This window comes from Microtus oregoni, unplaced genomic scaffold (genome assembly GCF_018167655.1).
Source record: "Microtus oregoni isolate MIOR12 unplaced genomic scaffold, Mior012 000012F_ref0000307, whole genome shotgun sequence".
Classification (NCBI taxonomy): domain Eukaryota; kingdom Metazoa; phylum Chordata; class Mammalia; order Rodentia; family Cricetidae; genus Microtus; species Microtus oregoni.
This window is the reverse complement of record NW_024543071.1, coordinates 12,215,566-12,241,234: the sequence shown is the minus strand read 5'-3', so window position 1 is coordinate 12,241,234 and position 25,669 is coordinate 12,215,566. Positions and strand designations below refer to the sequence as shown.

Here is a 25,669-nt window from a genome sequence, read left to right as displayed (position 1 = left end):
TAAATTTCACAATAATGGTGCTCTGAGCCGTGCTAATCATTTAGATTCTGAAAAATGCTTGTGATCCTGGTGCTGTGGTTGTAATCTATTAGTAAATTAATAAAAATAACAAATACTGGACAAATAGATCGTGAATGAAACAATGCTTGGAGTTTTAGTTTTCTGTTGAAAATATGCATTAGGTGTGTTTTATCTGCAAAGCACAGTGGCCAAATACCACATTAACCTATGTTCTTATTAGAGATTTAGGAAGATGGGAGTTATTATTATAACTGTACATTTATTGTCTCAACACTATGATGTAAAAATACTCAAGGCATCAGAGACTCAAAACTAGCACCAGACATAGTTGAAAAGGTAACTTTGAACGTATTGTGGTTGCTTATACACAGGACAGTATTTTCCAACTTGTGGCATCATCTGATTTTTTTTTTTTGTTTCCCCCACGATCCAGGTAACAATAGGTGGAAGAGCCAGCTACTATGTGTCCTATCGAAGAGAAGCCTTTGCCCAGATAAAGCTGCCCAAGTACTCCTTGCCAAAGGTATTGCATGCAGCTCCTCCTCTCTAGAGTCTTGCCTGACAATGCCCAGGGATGGAGAGACTGCCTCCATGGGATTCAGGAAGTCATTGGCATTTAGTCTGGAGCACTTTTGCAGGATTCTGGTCATTGTTGATGGTGCTGAATCTGAGAGGTTACTCTTTCTCGGCAGCATGCCAGACGTGGGTTTGATTTCCTGTAACTCAAGCATGTGATACGGTCTTGGGCTCTTTGCCAAGAGTGGGAAAGATAGGAATACTGGCTTTGAAATCAATCTCTTCAGAGGGTTCTCCTTCCTTTAGCAGTGTTTATTGACAACCAGAAGGTAAGTTTGCTAGGCAGGAGCACAGCCGCTGCATGTGGTCCCTGAAAGTACACAGAGAAGTCTGGTGGCATTCTTGATACATTTGAAGGGTGACTATGAACACTGTACCTATGTTTCCACCCCATTCTGTCACTGCGGAGATAAAATGGCCTGAATAACTGGAACAACGATATCAAGTGGTGACATTTCACCTCTTCTATTGATTATAAAGCTTATTCTGTGCATCCCATTTCTTATGAACACCAGCTCCGAGGTAAAGATGGAGTTTGTAAGTTTATGGTGAACAAGGCCAGAATGTGGTTATATAATTTAATAGGGAAGCAGGGACGCTGTCTCGAGGTGTACACTTATCACGCCATATGTCAAAAAGATATCAGCCTCTGAGATGAGGCTAAGAAACATTGTAAAAGACTACATGAGCACAGAGTTGGGAGGTATTTTATTTTCAGTTATTCATGTATGGATGTGTTTATTCCATTCTGTTTTTACTTTTTCTTTCTTTTTTTCCATTTACTCAACTTTTCTTCCATTTAAGTGGACAATCTATGCGTAACATTGAATTGGTTAAAAATCTTCTTATTGATGGATAATTTAAATTATAAAACTCAATCTCTATTTTTTTACTATTTTCAAAAATTATTAATATTTTATGTTTTTAATTGAAATAAAATTTCATTATATACCCTTCATTCCTTGCCCCCTGCTCCTACCAGATACCCTCCCTGAACTCCTCTTGTACCCCAAACTCTCAAATTGATACCCTTCTTTTCTTTGGTTCTATTTATTATATGAGTGTATACATGTATGTGAGTGCAAATTTTTATAAGTACAACCTGCTGTGCACATTATTTTGTTTGTATAGATATGGGGATCATCCCTGGGAAACACTGATTCACTTCCTCCCAGTCAAAATAGGTACAGTCTGGCTTCTATGATTTGACGCTGGGCAAAAAGTCAGTTGGTAACAGATGGACAGGAGGTGATTAGATATACTTTGATTAGAAGCCACTCCATGGTCTTTCAGTTCAAAGTATGGAATAGGCCAATGAATTACAAAGCTGAGTCACACCGGGAGGAAGAAAGGCTTGTCAAAACCAGAAATGACTTTCTCGTGCTCAGAAGCAGGATTGTTACAAACCTGTGCTGTTTGTGTCAGCCGTAGAGAAAAGTGGGTACGACATTAACGGGTTAAAATCGTGATGTAGCTTCACTGGATGTTTTCTCCATGCACTCACTCAATGCCTTGAACCTGGCGCATTTTATAAATATCAAAATATTCATAAGCAATAAAAATCAAATAAGTATAAATTTAATAAAATATTTAAAAACATTTCTGAAAAACATTGAACTAGGGTTTGAATAGTAAATATGGTAACAAACATTCGTTGCCTGCCGAAATCAAATAAGTATAAATTTAATAAAATATTTTAAAGCATGTGAAAAACTGAACTAACTATGGATTAGTGAAAACAATGCAAACACGTCTGGCCGGCTAGAGCTTGTAGTGTGGTAGACAAGCGGCATTAAGACAGCCAATGTGAGTGTGGGGGTATCTCAGAAGTCTACAGACCATTTTATGGATGAAAGGTGCAGATAACTGCATATGAATAATGAGGACAACATCCTAGAGAAAGTTATTTAAGATAATATAAAAAACTTTGAAATTCAGCCTGTAAGCAAGGTTAGGTTGGAAGTACAAGGCTGATAGATAATACAGTCATGTCTTATTCTCTCAGAGGTATTGGTACCATGACACCTACAGATATCAAAATCCATTGATGACTAGGTCCCTTCTATAGCTTGCATGACATAGAATTTTTATATAACCTATATATATTATTCCTGAATAGTTAGAATCATCTATAAACCTCTTGCCATATTTTTTAGGGATCAAAGGAAGAAATGGCAGGTTGTTTTTCTTTGGCAAAGCTATGGAGTTAACCACACTTTATTCTCTGGAAGCTAGGAATAGGAAAGATCAACTATACATATATGATAAGTAGTAGATCCTTGGTTATTTGGGTTCCTCCACTGATACAATAAGCCAAATCAAACCAGTTTAATAAGACTAGATTTAGTAAGCAGAACAAAGCAACTCTTGGGTCACTCCAGAAAGACAGGAAAGAAATCATGTGTCAGGTCAAGTGACCAGGTCTTAAATACCCTGCAGGTGTAGAGTTGAGCAGCTCCTGGAAGGAGCTGACCCTTGGCAGGCTTTCTGAGGGGTAGGGCCAGGAATGGGAGGAGGGAGACTGGAGCAAAGATTCCCAACAATGCAAAGACTTTGCATGAGGAGCAAACATGGCTCCTTTAACGAAGTTAAAATGCCTTGAGAAGTTTGATTGCAGTTTGGTAGAAGGGCTGTTGAAGACGGAAGATCCTGTGTTAAATAGCCTTGGGGAACATGGAGACTGCTTTCTGGTTTCATTCTTGCCTATGCCTGGATGTTGTGGGGAAATGGTTCAGTATGGTGACTACAGTTGTCTAAAGCCAGCCAGGAAGCTGGTATGAGAGGCTGAGAAAGGGAAACATTCAGCTCTGAGTTTCCTAAAGGAGAATTCTGTGGTCCTCACCACCGGCCCAAGAGCCTACAAGTCTCCCTACTCTGTCCTAAAATATGTGTTTCAGGAACCTTCCAAACATCTCTCTCTCCACCATAAGGATGTGTTTACCTCGGTGTGAATACATATTTTGTGAAATTTTCACCTTCTTAGGAAAGCAACAGTTCAGTCTCCTAGGCATGTGGCTGCAGGTGGGGGTACAAATGAGGCCCTGAATTGATTTCTCCCCAAAGCGTTCCATTAATGATTAGCAACCCCTTGGTGACTTATTGTGGGGGCGTATTAAACCGCTCGTGCGGCCCCTTCGTGGAAGTGCATCCAGAGAGACGTCTCATTAATATGAGACTGCTGTGAATGTGGCTGGATGGTGATCGATCATTTTATTAGCCGGTGTTGGCCCAGTTTTTCATAATCAGGGCTAAGGAGCTAGGGGCAGAGGGGGTGCCTGGAGATTAGTTCTTTCCATTGTGTGAAACGCTGGAGCGACTTCAAGCATATTGTTGCTGTTGCATGCAGGGCTGTAGCTGCTGTTGCGTGCCTTAGGAAAGAAAAAAATAAATGATAGAAAAGTTTTCTGTAATCCCAGGATCTACCCCATGCTTCTGTTCCCAGTTCACCTGTTCAGAACACGCACACCTTGGCTTTAGAGTATTTTGTAGAGGGCGAGGCAAGTGGCAGTCATAATGAGCAGCATTACTAGAGAGAGGAGCGGTGCACCAAAGCTTTCATAATTCCGTTGCTGGGACTCTCACACCATTGTGGGGACACTTATTATCCAATTGGAAAGCCTGGTGCAAGGGAAGTGCAATGGCAGCTGGGAAAAGATAGCTGAGCTTTTGAGCAAACGCCTAAATACCCCTTCCAGCTCAACTGCTTACCCAGGAGCCTGGGTCTCCTCATGGGCAGAGTGAGATAGTAATACTGACACCACCATGTGGGGGATCAAGGAACAACTCACTGCTGGTCCCGTGTTCTCATGTACAGTGCCCAGTAACTCTAAGGAACAAATGTTACCTAGGGGCAGATGGTACCAATGCCCGTAGCCTGCCTGCTGTGCAGATTAAAGTTATCATAGGATTGTAGCTCAGAAGCATTGGCCGCCATATTGCCTAACACTGTCACTTTGCCACTCTGAACCCAGCATAGCCTTTTTGGTCCCTTAGGTTGTAACTCTTTTCTTAAGTTGCAACTCTGAAAGTCATTTCTACAAGAGAAAAGTTTGGTTTGTTCCTCAAAGGTGTTTGGGTTCTAGTGATACCCTCAAACTTTGCCTCAGTCACATGATTCTGGGAAAGAGCCAAAGTTAAGAAATCTTCCTCCATTTTAAGTGTTCGGGAAAGGCTTATCTCGAAAGAACTGCTTCCCATGAGACTTGACAAGACCCAGGTGTCAGCCTCTAACAAGGCCAGTTCACATTCTTGATCTCATCAGTGATTACCTGGACTGTTGTCCTACTAATCAATGTGAAGAAAAAAATTCCTGACAATTTGACCTGACTAAAACAAAGACAGACTCTTCTCTTGTCCTCTGTCCTTGAACTTTGCCCACTCTCAAGTTTATACAGGCAACGACAGAGAGCTTGGGCAAATAATGTAAAAGGGACAGCCATCCATGAGACCTTACAGCATTTCCGAGCATCACATGTTCCCTTTAGTTGTTCCATCATGCCATCTGCACGCTCTGCTACACACCCAGTCCTTTATTTTATTTTACATTTTTTAAAAGCAGCTCTTGGGGTTGGGGCGGTTTTGTAGATTAAGTGCTTGCCCTGTAAGTGTGAGATTCAGATCCTCAACACCATTTCATGTGCTCACATATAACCCCTCATTTAGAGAGGCAGAGTCAGGGGATCCCCTAAAGCAAGCTGGTCTAACTATACTATGTATTCATGGGTTGCAGCAAACCTGTCTCAGCACCAAAGTAGAGAGTGATGGAGAAAGAAGACACCCAAAGTTAAATTTTTCTCTGTACACACAAGCACCTACACACATGTGGACACAAATGCGTAAACATGTACACCACACATGCACGCACATGCAGCAAAGACTAAATGGAACATATAGAAATTTTAAAAAGTCAAAGAATATAATTAAAAGCAATTCTCAGCCAGGCGCCATGGTTCATGCCTATTATCCTAACATTTGGGAGGTAGAGACAGAAGTATCTGCAGCCCAGGATACATCAAACCCTTTTGTAAAAGTAAACAGAACAAAGGCAGTTCTTTCTGAAGTACACTTGCAGATAGTATGACCAGAGTCTGCAGTAGATTTTCCATATCGAAGTCAGAGTTTATAGTAACTTGGCAATAGAAAGTAGTCAGTCCTATTGTGAGTAGGAAAAGACAGGAGGGAGCGGTTTCCTTAACATTACTGTAAAAATAGTGACAAGGATATTAACTTTTATCCCCTTAGTTTTCACAGGTCTGGTAGGTCTCAGCCACCATTCTCGAGGATTTTTCTGTAGTCTTCCTCTGTTTGCCCATTCCTGTTCACTCTCATTCCATTCACTGCTAGCTGCCCTTTCTCCTCCCATCCACTTACTTAGTATGTCCTTGGCAATCCTGCAGCTATCCTTGCTAGTGACCACCTATGCGTCAAGCCCACATTTACATCTCTACATTTCATCTTCCTCAGCCTCTGGAGTTTTTGGTAAAATGTCCTTTTCCTGCATCCATACAGATGCTCTTCCCATTTCTGTATGCCCTTCTTCTATCTCTTCAGGAGTAACTATTTTATTTTTTATTTTTTTGCTTTTTTTCGAGACAGGGTTTCTCTGTGGTTTTGGAGCATGTCCTGGAACTAGCTCTATTAGACCAGGCTGGTCTCGAACTCACAGAGATCTGCCTGCCTCTGCCTCCCGAGTGCTGGGATTAAAGGCGTGCGCCACCACCGCCCGGCTAGGAGTAACTATTTTTTTGGTCTTCTTATAATCTGTATGTTCTCTGAATGATTTCATTCAGTTTTTTAAATATTGGTGACTCCTGTATGAACAGCTCCAGCCCGTATCTTACTCCCACCAAGCCCTTACTGAACAGGCTATTCAAAGTGCATCCTCTCACCTGCCTTGTTTGAAAAGCCTGCAAATGAGCCGGTATCTGCTTTATATTCCTGGTGCCTTATCCTTCACGTCTGTTTCTTTGCATACCCCACCATTTATTTTGTGAACTTTTGTTCTGTGTGTACTCTCCAGCAGATTCTTCAGAAAGTCCTAGAGAATAACAAAGTAATAAAGTAATCAACAAGAGAGTTTTGCTTCCTGGAAGCTTAGTCCAATGAGAGAGAAAGGCATTAAACAAATAATCATGTGTGATTACTTATCACTAATCACAAAGGTAATGCATGAGATCTAAAATTAAAGTGGCCGGGTTTGCAAGTCAGACACTGTAGGCATATTTCCTAATATACACAGAGACAGCTTTAAGAACTTATTTCCTTAGTTCAGGACTTCACACATTTTATGTTTCCTACCAAATAAAGGTTAGATGTGCTTCACAAAAGCCCTTGTGGTTTAGCCTCTGTGCACACCTCCTATATGGAGAGATATATAGAGCCCTAAGCTTGTTTTCTTGAATGTTCCTCACTCTCTCACCCTTAGGTCTTTCTTCCTTCTTTCCTTTCCTTTCCTTTCCTTTCCTTTTCTTCTCCTCCTTCTCCTCCTTCTCCTCCTCCTCCTCCTCCTTCTCCTTCTTCTTCTCTCTCTCATCATCATGTTCATTGCTTTATTGTTATACTTAGTTATGGCTGAGAAAATGTTGGAGGAGGGCACTTGTTGGTTACTGGCCACTTCGACCCTAAATAATCACACAGAAACTGTATTAATTAAATCACTACTTGATCCATTAGCTCTGGCTTCTTATTGGCTAACTCTTACATATTAATTTAACCTATTTCTATTAATCTGTGTATCACCATGTGGCTGTGGCTTACTGGCTAAAGTTCTGTCTGGCTCCAGTGAGGCTACATGGCCTCTCTCTGACTCCTCCCTTCTTTCTCCCAACATTTAGTTTAGTTTATCCTACCTACCTCTATTCTTTTGCCCTATCAGGCCAAGCCGGTTTTCTTTATTGATTAACCAATGGTATTCACGGCATACAAAGGGGAATCCCACATCAAGAAAACCCAAGGTGTGTCATATCTTTGTCAATCATCTGCTTAGGTTCATCTTCTTTGGTGTAGGCTTTATTTATTTTTTATTCTTTTTCCTACCTTTCTACTTTCACTGTGGTGCCCAGAGGGTGGGAAATGCTTAGTCATTTAGGTGTTTATGTAAAGTTTTAGGAGGCCCAGGATATTAAAAAAAATCATGAACAAGGAAATATTTTCATTAGTGTTTACATCTAGAGTCAGGTTTTGTTTTGTTTTGTTGTCAAACAAACAGTGACTAGGATTTTTTTCCAAATCATTGTTGAAGTGGCAGGGGGTATGATTGATCATTGTTTTCCTAATAACATTTGTGTTTACTTCTGAGACTTTTCAATTTGGGGCAGCATTAGCAAGCTTCCTTTTCAGTGTATTCTTACTGTGTTTTCCTTCCTCTCTTTCTCCTGATATCATCACCAAAAGTCTTCCTTTGTGTTTTTAAGACCAGCAAACAAGAAAGTAACACATGCTTTGGGATACAGTTGAGGTTGCTACATTCAAGAAAACATTCTGTGACTGTCCAGAACCTTGATGGACTACTTTTAAAGAACATTTTCCCTTAAATGATTTTTTTACCTTAAAGATTTAATATTCCCGTTATTATCTGTTGATTTCTGTTTATCCATGAACCATTTAGAGAGAGGGAGAGTTCACATGGAATCAGAAACATGTAGTCCAAATCACTTGAAGAATCACACACTAACAAGTAAAACATGTAGGGATTGTCTTCAACCAGGTGTGACTTCACACCCCCTTCTACTTGGTGTGATTAAGCTCTGTAGCTCTGGAAGGAACTTCTAGCCTCTCTGGTACTCCATTCTGTATAGTTCCATGAAGGAAACAATAGTGTGACCTTAGACCTTAGGGCTGTCTATTTTCTCCTTTCCACACAGCCCCACGGAGTATTTGGCACTTTTTCACATAGTTATTACAATTGTGTGGTTCTTTAAAGAGAAATTTGTAGATAAAAATGTTATGTTGCAACGTTAGAAAGTTGTGCACGCTTGGTAGAACTTTTCAAAGTGATTCCCTAGGACTGTGTCTGGAAGACTTGTTCAGGTTGTAAAATACAAGGCTCTCCGCTAGCCATTCTTAGTCATGATCTCAGACAGAGAGACCCATGTCCGCATGCTGTTGAGATGTCAAGGTCAGACTGGGCATACTGTCTTTTTATTCTAGCTATTTAGGAGGCAGAAGTAAGAAGGTCCTTTGAATTCAGGAATTCAAAGATAGCTTGGAGATCTTAGTCACCATCTCTATTGCTGTGATAAAAATATTCTGGTAGACATATCTTAATGGGGGGGGAAGGCTTGTTCTGGTTCATCATTCAAAATTGCAGTTCCTTGTGATGGGTAAGTCACAGATATTGAAGCATCTGATCACATCAGACGCAGAGTCAAGAAGCAGAGAGCAGTAACTGTGCTCACACAGCCTACTTTCTGCTTCCTATACGATCCAGGATTCCAGCCCAGGGAATGGTGCCACCCACAGTGAATGGGTCTTCTAATATTAATTAACCTAATCAACATAATCATCCACTGGTGTGTGGAGAGGTCTGCCCCCCAGGCAAGGGGGGGAGTAGTTCTGGAGTTAACCATCAAGATTAATCATCACGCTCTGTGGTACAGTAAAGCTCCAGTCTCTTAAATGAGAAAGTAATGAAGAAACTGATGAAGATCTGCAGATCATTTTGAGGCATAGATCATCTAGTGTTATGACCTTGGCAATGTGCTGTCTCGAGAGTTTCTTGATGAAATGTTAGTCATATTTTTCAGCTGAAAGACTGACAAACAAAGCACTTTGCAGGAGAAAAGCATAGAATCTCAGACATGAGAGGTGTTCTAGCTTCTTGTGCCTGAGGCTGAGTACCTGTTCACCAGCTGGCACAGCCCCAGGGTAGCGTTTACCTAATATGCCCTTCCAGCAAAGCTGGCTGCCTCTAACCCTGACCATTCCATGGTGTTCTAAGCTGTTTTCTCCTCATTCACTTTACATTAGTTTAGTTTAAAATAACTTAGCTCATTCATTTTTATGACCAAAACATCTGGGAAAACCTAGGCATTTCTATTGCACTTTTAACAGGGTAAGTGAATTTAATTCGGATTTCCTGCAGCTGCTGTTCCCCTCCTACTGGGTTCCTGGGCATTCATTCCTTACCTACACGAATGGTTTCTTCACATGGATCTTAGGAGTAAAACTTCTATTTTAAGTCAGTTCAGCAGGAACCTGTAATTCTACAAGATATATAAGCACAAATGAGCAAATTAAGACTGAGTCAAGATGACCTTGAAAGTTCAAGGCTAGGGGCTCCTGAAAAATGACCTCTAACAAAAGGTCTAAAATTTGATTTGCTCCTAGTTGTCCAGATCAAATGACTTATTCTTTAATAAAACGGCATAGGTGGTGGTGGACACACACACACACACACACACACACACACACACACACACTACAGTGCTGACATTGAAGACACGGTTGCTTCTTTTCACTTGTAATGGTTTCCTGAGAAAGGTAGGTCCAATAAAGCAGAGGTTAGACCCTGCCTGGTTATTAATTTGCTGTTGGCCTTGGTTGCTGATGGTGCTGTTGCTAGGGCATTTCTCCACATACACAAGTGTAGTTCTCCATCTGTAACCTGTTACATGGTGTTCACACTGTATTTATGCATTTTAACATCATCACTTTAAACAGATGTTTAGCCAGGCAACATATACCCATGATAAATGTGTATTCCTTGGTGGGGAGTTGAATATACCATCATTACACAATGCCTAGCCATGTTTGTGATATGTCTTTTTAAATTATTTTTAAGTTGTGAACTATCAAATTAGATTTTAGGAATAATACAGACCAAGCTTAGAAATGAAAATAAATACAAGGTCTGTGAACTTATTGGTATCATGTGAAGAGCACACCACAAGAAAACAGATGTATCCAGGACTGAGATCCTAATGGTGCCGTGTCCACCCGAAAGCCTAGACTTGTAGTTTTCCATTGAGGCCAAACTGACATCCACAGTCTTTCTTTACTTTATTGGTCACTAGGTTAAAATAATCCATCTAAAAACTATGCATTCAAATGAAACTCACCTTTCTGTTGAGTCGGACACTCGGATATCCAAAATCTGGTTTCACCATTCACTGTCCGTGTGATCTGGAGCAATTAGATGAACTACAGTGTGTCTTAGTTTACTCCAGAAAAATGGTAAGATCAAACTATTTCTATTGTAGGATTATTTAACTTTTAATTTAAAAAAGATTGAATGACCAAATAGCACCTTAATATTAGGTACTTTCATTCTCACTCCTTATGGAGAAAATTGAAATTTGTGGAGATTGATGCATCTGTCCGTCATTCATCTCACAGTGTAGTGCTGACAGTAAGACCCAGGGCACTGATTTCCAGTTGAGCATGATTATTGTTCCAGCATAACTTCATATCCTTTGCAGCAGACCTTCGTTCAGCTTCACTAAATAACACCCAGAGCTTCTGGGCACACAGTAGCTTCCTGTGGCTATGTGAGGCTGAAGGCCTAGAGCCAGGCCCGCTTGTCTCCATGCCAGCCATTGGATGCTGAAGGAAGAGGAAAACACTGCCCTGAAGGATTTAAAACCTAAGTGGAGCTCAAAAGTGAGCATGTGGCCTGCTGCTCCTCACGTGAGGGTCCCGGAAGGCTGGGTGCCTCTGTTAGCACTAACACTAGCTTTCAGATATAAAAATAAAAAATGAGCATGGACAAATCCCTTGAAACCACGGGAAATGATACCCTCTAAAGCCCCTTCCAGCCATCTTCCTGTCACTTAGCTAGGAACAGAAATCTTGATGCTCACGATTTACAGCCTCAGTCCAACGCAGAACTGCTTAAGATTGCCTATAACTCAAGATTTCTCTCCACCATTTCACTAGTGATGGCAATGACTCCAGGTCCCAGCGGGGAGAAAGGTGTGGCGATCTACCTTCTCACAGGTCTCCTGTCTCTTTAGGACATGCACATCATCAGCACAGATGAGAACCAAGTGTTTGCAGCCGTCCAAGAATGGAACCAGAACGACACGTACAACCTCTACATCTCGGACACACGCGGGATCTACTTCACTCTGGCGATGGAGAACATTAAGAGCAGCCGAGGTCTAATGGGAAACATCATTATTGAATTATATGAGGTATGGAGCCAAAATGACCCCTCTCGGGATTGACCTTTCTTTTTCATGTGCTTTAAATTTATAAGCACCAGTATTGTGATCTTGTGTTTGACCCTAGCACTTTCATTGGCAATTGCGTTGTGAGTTAAGAGATGTAACCTCCTTGTACCCCAGTTCCAAGGAAATAAAGGCAAAGTGCTCACCTAGTGATGACGTCATTGTGAACCTAGTGGCATGGAGTGTGAAAGGGATTGACTGTCACCGTAAAATCAGAGTTCTCATGTGTATGAACATGATGACATGCCAGCACTGAAGGCACACAGCACGGATTATGCCTTAAGTAGGCTTTCAAAACTCCACAGAAATAATTTCTTTAAATGATGTTTATGAACACAGCTTAGAGGAAAAGAAGGAAAAACAACTGGTAAGAGAGGAAATGCCACATAAGCTAGAATGAAAAATTTGTCTTGATGTGAGTTCATTGTGTGGTTATATATATATATATATATATATATATATATATATATATATATGTGTGTGTGTGTGTGTGTGTGTGTGTGTGTGTGTTTGTGTCTCTGTGTGTATTTATGTGTGTATACACACACACACACATATATATATGTCTGTATGTATATATCATGCATTATTATATATAAAATATATCGTGTTCAGCTAAAGGGCACTTTCCCTGGGAATTCATGTGAATACACACAGAAATCAGAGAAAAACTTAGGTATGGATCCCTAGAGACATGATGCTTCCTTATGTCTTTAAGGTCAGTGTCTAGCCTTTGACAACACTAGAGAGAGAAATGGTGAGGTGACCTGAATTATCCTAGGGATGGGATGGGCTCAGTCTTGCAGAGAGTGTGTCTTGTGTGCCAAGAACAAACAGTGACTGCTGGTTAAACCCACACTGGTTGTGATGAATGGGCTCAGTCAGCTCTGGCTGGGCCCATGGGTAACTTAGGTGAGCTTTTCTCTGGGGGATTTCCATGTCTACATAGCCCAGGTGGCTCTTTGGAGCAGAAGCAGAAGGTTCAGCCCATGGTCCTGTGGCCTCTCCTGGTCAGTTTTTGTCCAAGTTCTGGCATCTGTCCTTGGTTTCTGAGCTGTTTGTTCCCCACCTGCGTTCTCCCAGGTCACTATCCTTGCATCCCATTCCCAACTTCACATCTTATTTTTTAAGTTTCTTCATATTTCACCAAGTCAGGTTAGGACTGTCCACATCTGCACAAATGTGGATCTTCCACTGGTTCACGCCCAACTTATCACATGCCATATTCCCAAAGTAAACTGAATCTCCTTCCTCTAGCAGCCATCATCTGTCAGCTGCAGAGTAGCCAGCGATGAGAGCTTCTGTGACCCTCTGTCATCCATGCTGGGACATCCACTGCCTTTGTCTTATGCAAGTCTAAAATGATTCTCTTTAACAATGAAGTTATTTAAGGGAATGTCCATGTAGAAGACTGGTAACAAAGTCTAAAGGGCATATATAAATTTGGCAAACTTGCATTCCCTTACCTAATCAGGAGACAGAAATATACCTTTGTTATTAGTAAGTAGTAAGTTATGTCTTGAGGTATGGTTTAGAAGAATATCCCCAGGAATTAGGCCATTCCAGCTTCCTGTTTGTACAGGGAAGACTGTAAGGATAATTATTCATACCCCTGTGGTCTGACCCAAAAAGAAAAGTATAGACATTGCTGCAGATGACCTCATAGTTAAGAAATATAAGTCCCATCTGGAAACCATACTGTTCATTTCTAATCTCAACACTCAGTTGAGATAAGAGGATCATGAGTTCAAGTCCAGGCTAGGCTACATAGAGAAAACCTAAATAAATTGACAATAAATGATAGATAGATGATAGATAGATAGATATATAGATAGATAGAAAAGGAAAGAAAGATAGATGGATGGATAGATAGATGGAAAGATAGATAGATAGATAGACAGACAGACAGACAGACAGACAAAAGCAAAAGAAAGAAATCACTGCACTTCTGTTGTTCTTTATGTGATGTATGAGTCTGCCAGTGCTGTTCATTCTCTAAGACAAGGAACTCATGTCTCCATGGTATTTTATCACCTTGAGATGCTGTTGGGCATGAATCAGCATGAAGAATATGCCCAGGTCTGTGTAATTTTTTCTTACTATTGAAGTTAGGCTTGCTTGCATTTCAGTATCACTTATCAGTAAAAAAGTATACTTTTATAGAGAAGAAAGTTAGACTAGGCAAGGCAACAGCTTTAAAGAAAGCTCTCTGAATTTGCTCTCCACTCAATTTTATCACAGCTGATTGTATGATACACAGCTCATGATGGATCATGATGAGCTGTGTATGCCTGGTTCTTTTTCTTAGGGTGGCCCATTTTTCAATCAGTCACACCAGTACCCTCTGGAGGAAGTAGTGGTGAACTTTGTTCCATCCCAAATGTTAGGAATGGTATGAACCAAGGGCTAGACAGACAGTTTACATTTTTGATAAAGTGTGTTAGCCATTTTAATTGTACAGAATAATGCTTGTCAGGGACATGGGTAAGAATTGGATAATTGATTAGGTTTCAGATTCTAGAAGGCATTTAATAATAAGTGAATAAATTGGAGCCTGACATTATCTAGACCATGACCATATTGAAGAGTTTTAATGGATGGTGCTGTTTTGCACCCAGAGATACATTCTGTGGTTTGCAGATAAAGCTCGATTTAATTGGTCTCTAGGGTTCATTAGGATTTAACCTTCTTCACTGGAGATTCTAATACACAGATAGTGAGAATGGGAACCATATGGCCAGTTAGCAAAGAGAATATATTTCTTTTGGACTTCAAGTGCCCTTGAGTAATGCAGATGGGGAAAGCAGTAAGTTTCATGTATAATCCAACTAAATATATACACTTGAACCAAATGCATGTTGTCCAGTGACAAGAGGCCTCATGTGTAAGGACAATCTACTCGACAAATATAGGTGATCCTACCAAGGTAAAGACCACAGTCTTGGCACCAAGGTTCCTTGGAGATGGTAGGAGCCAACTCTACTGAATTTCCTCTCACCAGAAAGGGCTGACACAATTTTGAGGACTCATCTTGTGTGGTAATCTGCAGGTATAGAAGTTCTCTTGCTAAAATTATTCTCTCATTCGAACTTCAAAGTACAATATTTCCATTGCTATAGTTATGTAGAGGAGAAAATAGTGTTTGATGGTAAGATAAACATGGGTTTCTCCTGTGAGGTGCCAGCAGCCCACTCCTTTAACAAGGCTGCTGTTCACAACGAACCAGTTGAATGCAAGATTTTGAGAGTGATTGTACTTATATTTGAACAATTTTTCCTACAGTCTAGTATTGTAGATTTTTCATATTCCTAGAAATGAACTACATTTCCATTTAGTTATTCTCCACTAATAAATGATAAGAAATTCCCACAATTATCCATTCCAACACCAACAGTTGTGCTAAGAGTTCTTGGTCTGATGAATCTTTTTTGATGTTCCCCAGATATTAAGCATTCAACTTATGACTCCTTACAATGAAATAGGAGTAGCAGCTGTGTCTTTGACCAGCACCGTAACTATAATAAATGCATAACTGATAACCGGGCATGGTGACACCTTCAAATCCAGTCTTTGGGAGGGAAGCCTGTACCGGTGAGTCTAAGGCAAGTCTGATCGACATAGAAAGCTCCAGGCCAGCCAGGGCTATATAATGAGACATGATCTCCAAAGACATAACCCAGAAGCTATAAATAGACTTCAAAATTATTATGATAATTTTTTTAAAATAAAAAATGAGCAGATGAAGTTAATTGTAGAAATGCATTCAATTTCAGTAAAAATGTATCCAAAATATTTGCTTCGCATATACTCAAGAAAAAAAGTACTCATGAGAAATTTTATAATTTTTATACCGAGTCTGAAAACTCCAGGTTATATTTCATACTTACAACCCACCTCAAATCATGTACATTTTTTACCAGAAGTAGTTGATATGTAATTATATTAATAATTTGTATTATAGGTAAAGGAGAGTCACATAATATGAATAAACTGAGCCAATAGCCAAATTGATATCAATTCAAATTACCATTGATTAAAACTAACTAAAATGCAAGCAGTCTCTTACTCTCACTAGCTAGCTAGCTACACTCCTAAGAACCATATTGAGTCAGTGGCCCCCGGGGTAGGTCTTACACATCACATTACAAATCACAGACACAGGGTTGTTTCTTTCCCTTTACGGTAGGCAGTGTTCCCTAAGGTGACTGAAATTACAGCGTGCCATAGAAATGAACGACTTAGCTCACATCACACAACTAGGACACCTTGATGCTACATTCAAAAGAATCCATGTTTGTCTGGCTAACATATCAGACTTTCCCTCTAAACTTTGTGCTTTTTATAGTTCTTAGAAAAGAGATATGATTTATGTGCAATAAAACATATGCTCTTTGGGATATGGTTCTGTGGGTTTTGATGGGTACATTTACTTGTATAACTAACTTCACCACCAAGATGTGGGAGAAATTCATTCCCAAGAGTTTTCTCTTCCATGCCCTATGATCATTGAAACCTACTCAACACTTGTACCAACCTTTACCACTGAGAAACATCTACTTGGCTTCCAGGCTCGCTTGCCTTTTGTAGAATGACACTTGCTGGACTATAACACGTAAGCTTTGGAGTCGGGCTTCCCTTGTCGTAGAAGAATGCACCTGACAGTCACCTGGTGCACAGCACACACTGTGAAGTGCATCAGCACACACTGTGAAGTGCATCAGCACACACTGTGAAGTGCATCAGCGAATGTTCATGTTTATTGCCGAGTAGCATTCCATTCTGTGAGGGTGCTCCAGTTATTATTCATCAGTTGAAGAGCAATTAGGTCGCTTCCAGTTTTGTGTGATTGTGATTAACATTTATAAAGATCCACGTGAACATTACCTTTTAGTTTTCATGCATGAGTAAACACTTAAAGGTAGGATTGCCAAATTAAATATAAATATATGTTCATGAAAATCCATCCATGTGTTTTTAAAGTGGCAGTTCATTTTGAGAGCCTGAGTGTTGTCATTGTTTCATACATTATTCAATACTAGGTATTGTAAGGGGTGTGTGCGTGTGTATGTGTGTGCGTGCGCGCACATGCACGTGCGTGTGCTCACATGCATTTAACCACTCTGATTACAGTCTAGATGTATCATTGGAAAATCAATTTTTCACTTCTGTAGTAACTTCTGAACTCCATATACATGGACGGATAAACTATAACACTTTGAGTGAGCCCCAGTGTCCCATTTTTCTACCTATTAATTGATATTTCTTGGCTTTTCCTGTGTCTAGTGCCTCCCTCCATCCTATCTGCTGTTATAGCCTTCAGTGACCATTCCTGGTCCAGATGGACAGCTGCTTATAAACTCCACAGGGACTGTTTTCCTGCGCTGACCTTGGTCAGCCCCTTCTTGTAGCTCTGATACTAAGGACAGCCCACGGCAGATCATGCTAATTGCTTTTTCTCAGCAGATCCCTAGTTTCCTTGCCCTAAGACCTAGGGACATGACCAGCAAATGACCATACCACCTGGATACCATGATCTGCCAAGGTACCTGCAGTCACTGTCCCTCTGTACCTCAATCTGATTCCCAGAGGGAAAGTGAGCCTTGCCAACCTGATACTATTGCATTACCTTTTCCTGGGGTGATGAAACCAAATGTGTGTTCACCCCAGATATGGCAGCAAACATAAGAGTTCACTAAGCTCTAACTTGGAGAACTGGCATGTTTACAGCCCCGGTGACAGGTTAGTTCCAGGAGCAGGAGTGATCCCCTGAAACAGTTGCATCACCACAAAGCTCCATTCCATCACAGCATCATGGAGTCAGCCTTTCACTTCTTATGCACCGCAGCATCTTCCAAGGTCACTTGCACATATGGGAGGGTGGGAAGGAATCATGCTGCTGTCCCAGCTGATTGTCTTGCGAGCCTTTTCTTCTCTTTCTACCAGGGTTTGTCTGTAGGCTGTTAACATTGCAATATACCTAGCTATTTTTATGCTGTTCTCAATTAGTTGCCATGGCTACCTAGCCTTGGTAATGTTTACTCTAAGATGGTGAACACCTTATACACAAAGAATAAAGCTGTGCTACACCAGACACTTGTCCCATTTTGTGAGCACCATCCCATGCTTCTCAGTAGATTTCCAAGAACACCAGCAGCAGCTACACTAATGATTTCCTCCTGCAATGGGAGAAAAAAACATTTAAAGCTAATGGGACATGGCTCCTCAGATAAAGAACAGAAGCATGTATCACATTTCTTAATTCTGTTATACTCCATGCGGTGAGCCTAAGAAATGCTGAAGGTCCCTTCATGTCACAGAAGTGTCCACACCTATGTCTCCAAACAAATATTTGGATTATTCCGATGTAGAATGAATATATTTAGAAGTTGGGTTGCAACCAAACATTGAAAGTTCTTGTCCTGAAAAACACAGTGGCCAAGTGTCCTTCAAACTGATGTCCGTTTCTTCATACAAGACACGATGCCGAGAATCATCCCCAAAATGATGTGCAGACTGTGAGCCATTGCCACACAAATGGCATGGGCTGTAGGGCTTTGGGACAATAGGGAGATGGCTGTGGCACTGTGCGTAGCTGCAGGGAACACATTCAGGGCTACTTCAAGCGATTACCATGGAAATATCTCTTTTGCTCTATCTTTTGGTCTCCATTCTCTTGGTTTTGACTGAGAGGATTTTGTGTGCCTCGTAGAAACTGCCAGTCCTGGTTATGGGTGGTGCTCTCATGGGAGAAATGGAATAAACATTTTCCTGTGTGTTTTCACATACCTGTTCGCATGCAAAGATGTCACAGACACTTCACAGGAATGGGTGGTCCTGGACCCAGAGTCAGACCTGCAGAGTCAGAAGTAGGAGGCAGGAAGGTCCTGAGCGTGAGTTGCCAGAGGGTAACTGATTTAAGACGGAGTTCCCCCACAGACTAGCAATAATGGTACCAGCTCTATGGCCAAAGAGAACACCGGAAAAGGCTTCCCTTTAGTAAGAGTATTTACACAGCATAAAGCGAAATTCCGTTCTCTGGGGGAATGCAAGGCAGCCAGGTTTAATCAGTACATTTTGCAGTGGACTTTAAAGAACAAGCTTCAAGTCTAGAGGCTAGAGAGGTGTTGTGCAGTCCTGAGGATAATACTTCAAATCCCGTACAAAATAACAACACAGGCACCAAGAAATTATCTACAATCCGTGTTTCAAGGGATCTGGTGCCCTTTTCGGGCTTAGTCACACACTCCCACCCATAATCTATCACACACCTACAGATAAATAAATGGAACGAGCCTTAAAAATATTCCCAGACTGCCTGGGTGGGTATGAGATGCGAATATTTCTGAAATGAGACGGGAAGAGTACCACTAGGGACCCATGCCACCTGCACATGGAGCCCAGCATCCTGTCACCATTTCTCTCCCCCACCTTCATCCGGCTCAAGGTTGTAGTCCAGTCATGGGTTCCGTCCATCACTGACTCATTGTGAACTTCCTCTGCCGCTGCCCTTCCCTGATGATTCTAGTGTCCTCCGGACATTCCCTCTCCATTTGTTTGAGGCTTTTTTGTTTGTCTTATTTGAGTTGGCATTCTCCAAGGCCAGCCAGGTTACTACAAAAACGAACTAAAAAAAGCCCTTAGTTCATCAACTAAAGTATGTCATTTTGGAGAAGCAAAGAAAAGGGGAAAAAAAACCCCAACCCGCCTCTGTGAAACTTCTCCTTTCCTCCCACTGGTGTTCCTTCAGAGCTGTAGTGAATTTCAATTAACTATGGTCCTTGGAGAATGGCAGATAAGTGAAATTAGAACTTCAGTACATCAGTATTGTTGGGTGTGTTAGTTACTTTTCTTGTTGGTGTAACCAATACCTAGCAAATGTAATTTGAAGGAATGGCTATGTTGGCACAGAGTTCATGGGTATAGTACTTCACAGTGGGCGAGTCAGAGCAGCAGAAGGGTGCAGTGGCTGGTCACATGTGTCTCTTGTCTGGAAGATGAAATAGATTATTAATGATAATCTAGCTTCCTCCTTTTTAATCAGTTTGGGTCCCTAGTCCATGGAATGGCACGGCCTTCTGTTCGGGATGGAACTTCCTTCCTCTCTTAAATCTTTTGGAAACACTCTCAAACATATACTCAGAGGTGTCTTTCCACAGGGATGCTAAATCCAGTTCAGTTGACAATCAAAATAATCCAGCAATCCTGCCATTCAACAATGTGTGTGTGTGTGTGTGTGTGTGTGTGTGTAGCTCTCACTTGGATGCCCATATGCAACACACAAGCACACCCCCACACAAAATTATTTTTTGTTTTTAGTACACACTATCTTATTTATCACACACACTCACAGCTTCTTTATGTTTTATCTTTGGAATATGCTGATAACTATAAGAATCTTTTCCCATTACAGGACATTGTCATTTTAAGAATCTGTTCGCCTTTCCAGCATGTAGAGCAGCAGTTTAAGTGGAATTTGTACTTAGCCTAGGGTGCATGTAATTGATGAATCAACTCCAGCTACTTGTTTTGCTGTTGTGCTCTTTATTCCTTCAAAATACCAAGGGCATGAAAGTCCCAGTACATTAGGAACTCTGGCAAGCGCCCTGCATTATCTCACAGGACCTTTGTCAGCCAACTAGGGAAAAGAAGAGAACCCACCAATTTTAAAGTCATCTAAAGATAATTTGTGAATTACCCAAAGTCATAGAGTGAGCTAGAGGCATGCACTGATATCAGCTCTCAATGCTGGAGCATCTGCTGCATAATGTCTGCCCTATTTCTAAGAGGCAAAGTGGGCTGCCCCCACAAAGAGTGCTCCCTTGATGATGTCAAACACGTGGAATCGCTTGAGCTAAACCAGCTGCCTCTGGAAGGGGTCAATCCTTTGGTTGTTATCAGGGGAACTGCTGATAATTAATTAAAGATAATATTCTACGGAACACAAAACAAAGACAGGCAAAGTGGGGGAAATCTGATGGGTAAGGGGTGTGTGTGTAGGAATTTGGTGTAGGTGCAAAGGTGAACAGGGACCTTGGGGAATATGGCATTCCTTACTGTGTTCCTTTTCTTCTTTTGTACCCCTCATACCCGGTGGAAGATGCTGGTGATTCTTTCAGGGTTTCTCCAAGGCTACCGTCATTTTTGCCCAACGTGGTTCTCCATCTCTCACCTTTTTCCTAGGTAGCAGGTATCAAGGGCATATTCCTGGCAAACAAGAAGGTGGATGACCAGGTGAAGACGTACATCACTTACAACAAAGGCAGGGATTGGCGACTACTCCAAGCTCCAGATGTGGACCTGAGAGGAAGCCCAGTGCACTGCTTACTGGTCAGTTATCACGTCCCATGTGGAGTTCCCAGGGCAGGTTGCTTCCCTGGGGATACTGTTTCAAGGTGTCCTTCCAGTATTATATCTTAAGAACTTGATTTTGATGCAATGTTGGAAGAACAGACCACTACACCAACTGTATGGAACACTCTGTGGATTGCATGGTTTTCATTGAGAATAGGCAATGTCTTCCAGCTGATGTTAAAATGAAGAAGTGGAGAATGAGCCAGCACTTATTAGTAAACGGTCCCACACAGTACTCAGTAGGGTTAACCCATCTGTTAACTGCCAGTTTGTTCAGTGCTGAACTGATGTCAGAGTAAACAAAGAATACTTTGAAAACCCAGGATGCTCAGAAAGGACTGTCTACACAGGATGACCAGTTAACCTTTTAGCTTTTGAGGGTCCTTGCTATGCAGAATATTGAGGCAGGCAGTGTGGAGGAAACAGTGTTGTAAGATGATGTCTCTGCCCCAAGGCACCTCAACTTAAAGTAGTAAAGAAAGATAAATAGTAATAATACAGCCATCAGTTCCCTGTTAGTAAATGCTTACATTGGAAGCCATTCTAAAATCTCAGATAAGAGACTGTGTTTATCCTCAGCTAAAAGTTGTCTTCTGCCATGTATGCAAAGAGATGCATCAGCCAGGTGCCTTCTAGACACTGTGTTAAAATCTAGAGGTGTAGTCAAGTCTAGGTCAGGCAGAGCCACCACCATTTTATAATTTTAAGTCCAGTTCCACACTTTGATATATTTAGTGTTTGCTGTGGCTTTGGTTTGGATACAAGAGATGTCACACAAATGGCTGCCTACACACTGGAACAGTTCACAGAAATACTGGTTGATTTATTCTCTGTTTTCTACTACACCTTAGTAATGACTTCATCTTACTCTCTTCACCTAATTTTCTCTGTATCTATATGTGTCTTTCATCATAGTTCTTTTCTTTCTGTAGACTTAGCTCTATATATTCCCACACCCTTTTATACTGGGCATAGGAAAGGGTATGGAAAACATTTCAGTGTCCAGTGAATTTTCGATAATGTCTTAAATTATTTTAAGTATAATTATAAGCAGGATCAAAATATACAAATACACAGAATTAGACGACAGCTTAAGAAACTAGTTGAGGACCTGGACTACATCATGCAGCTTCCTCCCTTCTTTCTCCCTGGTGGTCTCTTAGAGCTCTAATAAGCAGGATTTGATGGATACCAACAGATCGGGAGGGACATTTGTCATCTTTTGTTAAAGAAAGAACTAGGGGCCTCTTAAAGCAAACCATGAATTAGACCTTGAAGGCTAAATTGACTGCAGAAAAGAGAAGCAGGCATTTGATATTGAATGAGAGCAAGAGAGGAAGAAACTGTGAGTGATGCTTCGGTACTGGGTACATCAGACAGATGGGTCTGAAGTTCAGGATCCAAACCGTTGCTGTTCCCAGATGATTCCTTCTGCAAGCCCCTCCTCTGTTGCAGAGGTGTGGGTATGGCCGGACTTTCCTGGAATGAAATGATTTTCTTTTTTCTTTTAGCCCTTCTGTTCCTTACACCTGCATCTGCAGCTCTCTGAAAACCCATATTCCTCTGGAAGAATCTCTAGCAAGGACACAGCCCCCGGACTTGTGGTGGCCACAGGTAAGGGATGTTCCCTGGCTAAGGTTTGTAGCTTATGTGTGGGTCATGGGTTCTTCTGAGCATTAGATGGAAAGTCCCCAGAAAATGAGAAAGTTTCCTCTGTCCTCAAAGCTCTTTATCAAAAACTAGGTTCCAAGAGCCTTAGACAGGCTTAGCTTCTAGGTTAATTCTTCCTGCCCCCAGTCCCAGAGCGGTCCTCTGAGGCTAGTGAAAGGCTAGCATTTCTGTCAGAGTCTGCTGACTGATCAGAGAGAGTGCAGCCGGGAATTCCCAGTCTGAGAAAGCTGCAGTAAGAACTTCCCAGCTCTCCAAATAGCAGGTAGGGCAGTTTTCTCTTCCCACAGAAGATACTTCACGGAGGCTTTCACCCCAGAGCTGTTTTTAATCAGGAGGTCTCTGGCACATGTGAAGGGCTGTTTACACGTGATTAAGCACTTGGCAGGGAGCCTGGGGGGAAGGGCAGAAAAACTTCAGGTTGCATTGTTGGAGCCACTGTCCACTGAACATCAATCAGTAGTGACGATAAAGCGGCTCTTAGATGAAAACGGAGTCTCTGGGGGATATGCCTTGATTAACATGCGTTTGATTTGAATACACCTTTTCAGGAATGCTTTGTTAACATAAAGCAAGACCGGCTTCTAATCTTAGAATTTATGGCTCTGCTGGCAGGTAGCTTCCCCCCTCCCCTCTCTCTAATGAAAGCAGATAAATTCACTGTGACTTTCCGAGGATATAGTGTTCCTCCACCAATCCAACACTTGTATCTGGATCCCCGGTTCTTCTAGACATGGATTCTATCTCCAAAGCTCCAATCCGATGAACTTTCAATCACTAACAGCCTTGAAGCACTTTAATCAGCCTGACGGCCGCTACAGCTTACTGCTATCATAGGCAGCTTCTCTTCAATAAGCGTGGACAAGATCCAGCATGACTAAGTAACACTATTCTCTGCAGCAGCACCGGACAGTGAGATGAGTGTAGGTTCTTGCACTCTGTCCCTAGCTTGGAAAGTGATAGCCACACCCATAGTCCACGGGAAGTAGTTTTTCAAGGTCAGGGACCCTTAACCTATCTGCCTCTCATCAAAGTCTGCAGAAACCCAAATGCTAAAGCAGATGCTATACAGTGAAAGAGTGGTCATTCAGTGCTTAGATGCTTCTGATGATAGCCTGGTATTGCTCAAACACTCTGAACTTTTGTGTTTTGATTGGCAAAGTGGGGACGATGATGCTAACAGAGCTGAATTGCAGCACTGCATGAAGGAATGAATTTCAAATGCTTCCAGACACTCAGGACATATCGGCTGCTCTGCATAAGACACCTATTATCACCCTCATCACCCTGATCTTTGACGTTAAAGCTGTTCTTGCGTCAGACGAAGGAAGTTTTTCTCCTCCAATAGGACCCGTAATTATATACATACATTATGCACGCAGTGAAATTCAGGAACACTGTCATCCCATCCGGCTCTCTAGGCTGAACTCTGACACTCGATTTGCATTTGGTTTAGTTTTTTAACTTCTGAGCTTCATGTCCTCATCTATAAAACAGAACTTGTTATCTTTCTTAGGAAGATACTTCAAGAATAGAGAGAGAAGACCACGCTTATAAGACTGGAAAAAATACTCAGAGTAGGTGAGATGGTGTTGATCACACACACTTCTAAGTTAGTCTACTGTTATGTCTTTAATGAGTTAGCAGATATTCAGAAATTAAATATTTACTTTTGAATATTTAGTCATGTTACCATAATTTATCAATTATTTTCCATTGCCCACAAACTCCTGAGGCTTCTTGTCAGCCATGGAGCATCAGGAGAGCTAAGACATAGATGACAAGACCTGGAACTAGCATCCCGACTTCTACTTCCTCATGCCCAGCTTACTTTGTTGGCCTGGTTTCTGTGGGGGATAATTTTCCCTCGGGAAAATAATTGGTAAGTCATTATTGTGCAAGATAGGGGGAGTGTCCTTTAGATATCTTCCTTATATTTATACCCTATGCCTGCTATCTGCCTGAAGATAGATCCGGGCCCTGACTTCCACTCTCCCTAGTCACATCCTCTTTCCGTAGTGACCTGAGAACCGGTTTCAAGGAAGCTGTGGATGAATGCATGCCTTGAGATTCCTTTCTACCTCTTATTGAGGACAGCTCTGGAGAATTTGGTGGTCATTTTCAGTAAGCAGAAGCACTAGAGTTCCCAATATCCAAAGTATTGTCTCCCACTGCTAGTGAAGAATTTACATCCTTAGAGCTCAGACCACCTTACACTGTGGGCATGTTCCTTGATCATACAGCAGCGGGAAAGATGAGACAATGACAGTCCCCTTCAGTCTACACATTCTGAAACAGAGGACAAGAGGGAGGCAGCACCACAACCAAGCCCACTCTCTTTCTCACTCTAGAATCGTGGTTAATCTTGTAACCATCAAACACCAGTCCGCAAGCCCCTAACTGCGCCACCTCCGTGGCACCTGTGCCCTGCTTCCTATAAACTCCGACTGTCCATACCTGCTTCCTATAAACTCCGACTGTCCATACCTGCTTCCTATAAACTCCGACTGTCCATACCTGCTTCCTATAAACTCCGACTGTCCATACCTGCTTCCTATAAACTCCGACTGTCCATACCTGGTGCTGCCCCACTTGTCTATTCAGCGCCCTTCTGCTACCACTTGGAGAACCCATGGTGGTCCAGAATTCTCTCTCTTTATTTCACAAGTGTTCGAGAGCAGAGAATGCTTGCGATGACAGGAAACAGAGAAAAGAATGCTGAATAAAGCCCCCTCAAATGTCAATAGAACCTTGTTTGTTTACAAACTAACTGTTGGTAAGAAACCCTTATTTCCTGTCTCATGGCCCGGTCCTGCTTTCTGGATGCCCCTCAGGTAGCACAGCTGCTCTACCTTCCAGGATGTTCAGCAACCACTCTGCCTAAC

General features: G+C 41.7%; 1 protein-coding gene across 1 annotated transcript in view; it reads left to right on the top strand.

Annotated features, from left to right (window-relative positions):
• Sorcs3 (sortilin related VPS10 domain containing receptor 3) overlaps nt 1–25,669 on the top strand; it is a 624,769-nt gene that overhangs the window by 501,469 nt on the left and 97,631 nt on the right. The window contains exons 8-11 of the mRNA XM_041661922.1: nt 455–544; nt 11,550–11,729; nt 20,946–21,092; nt 22,628–22,730. Of these exons, the coding sequence (XP_041517856.1) occupies nt 455–544; nt 11,550–11,729; nt 20,946–21,092; nt 22,628–22,730 (520 nt within the window). The remainder of the gene's footprint in view (nt 1–454; nt 545–11,549; nt 11,730–20,945; nt 21,093–22,627; nt 22,731–25,669) is intronic.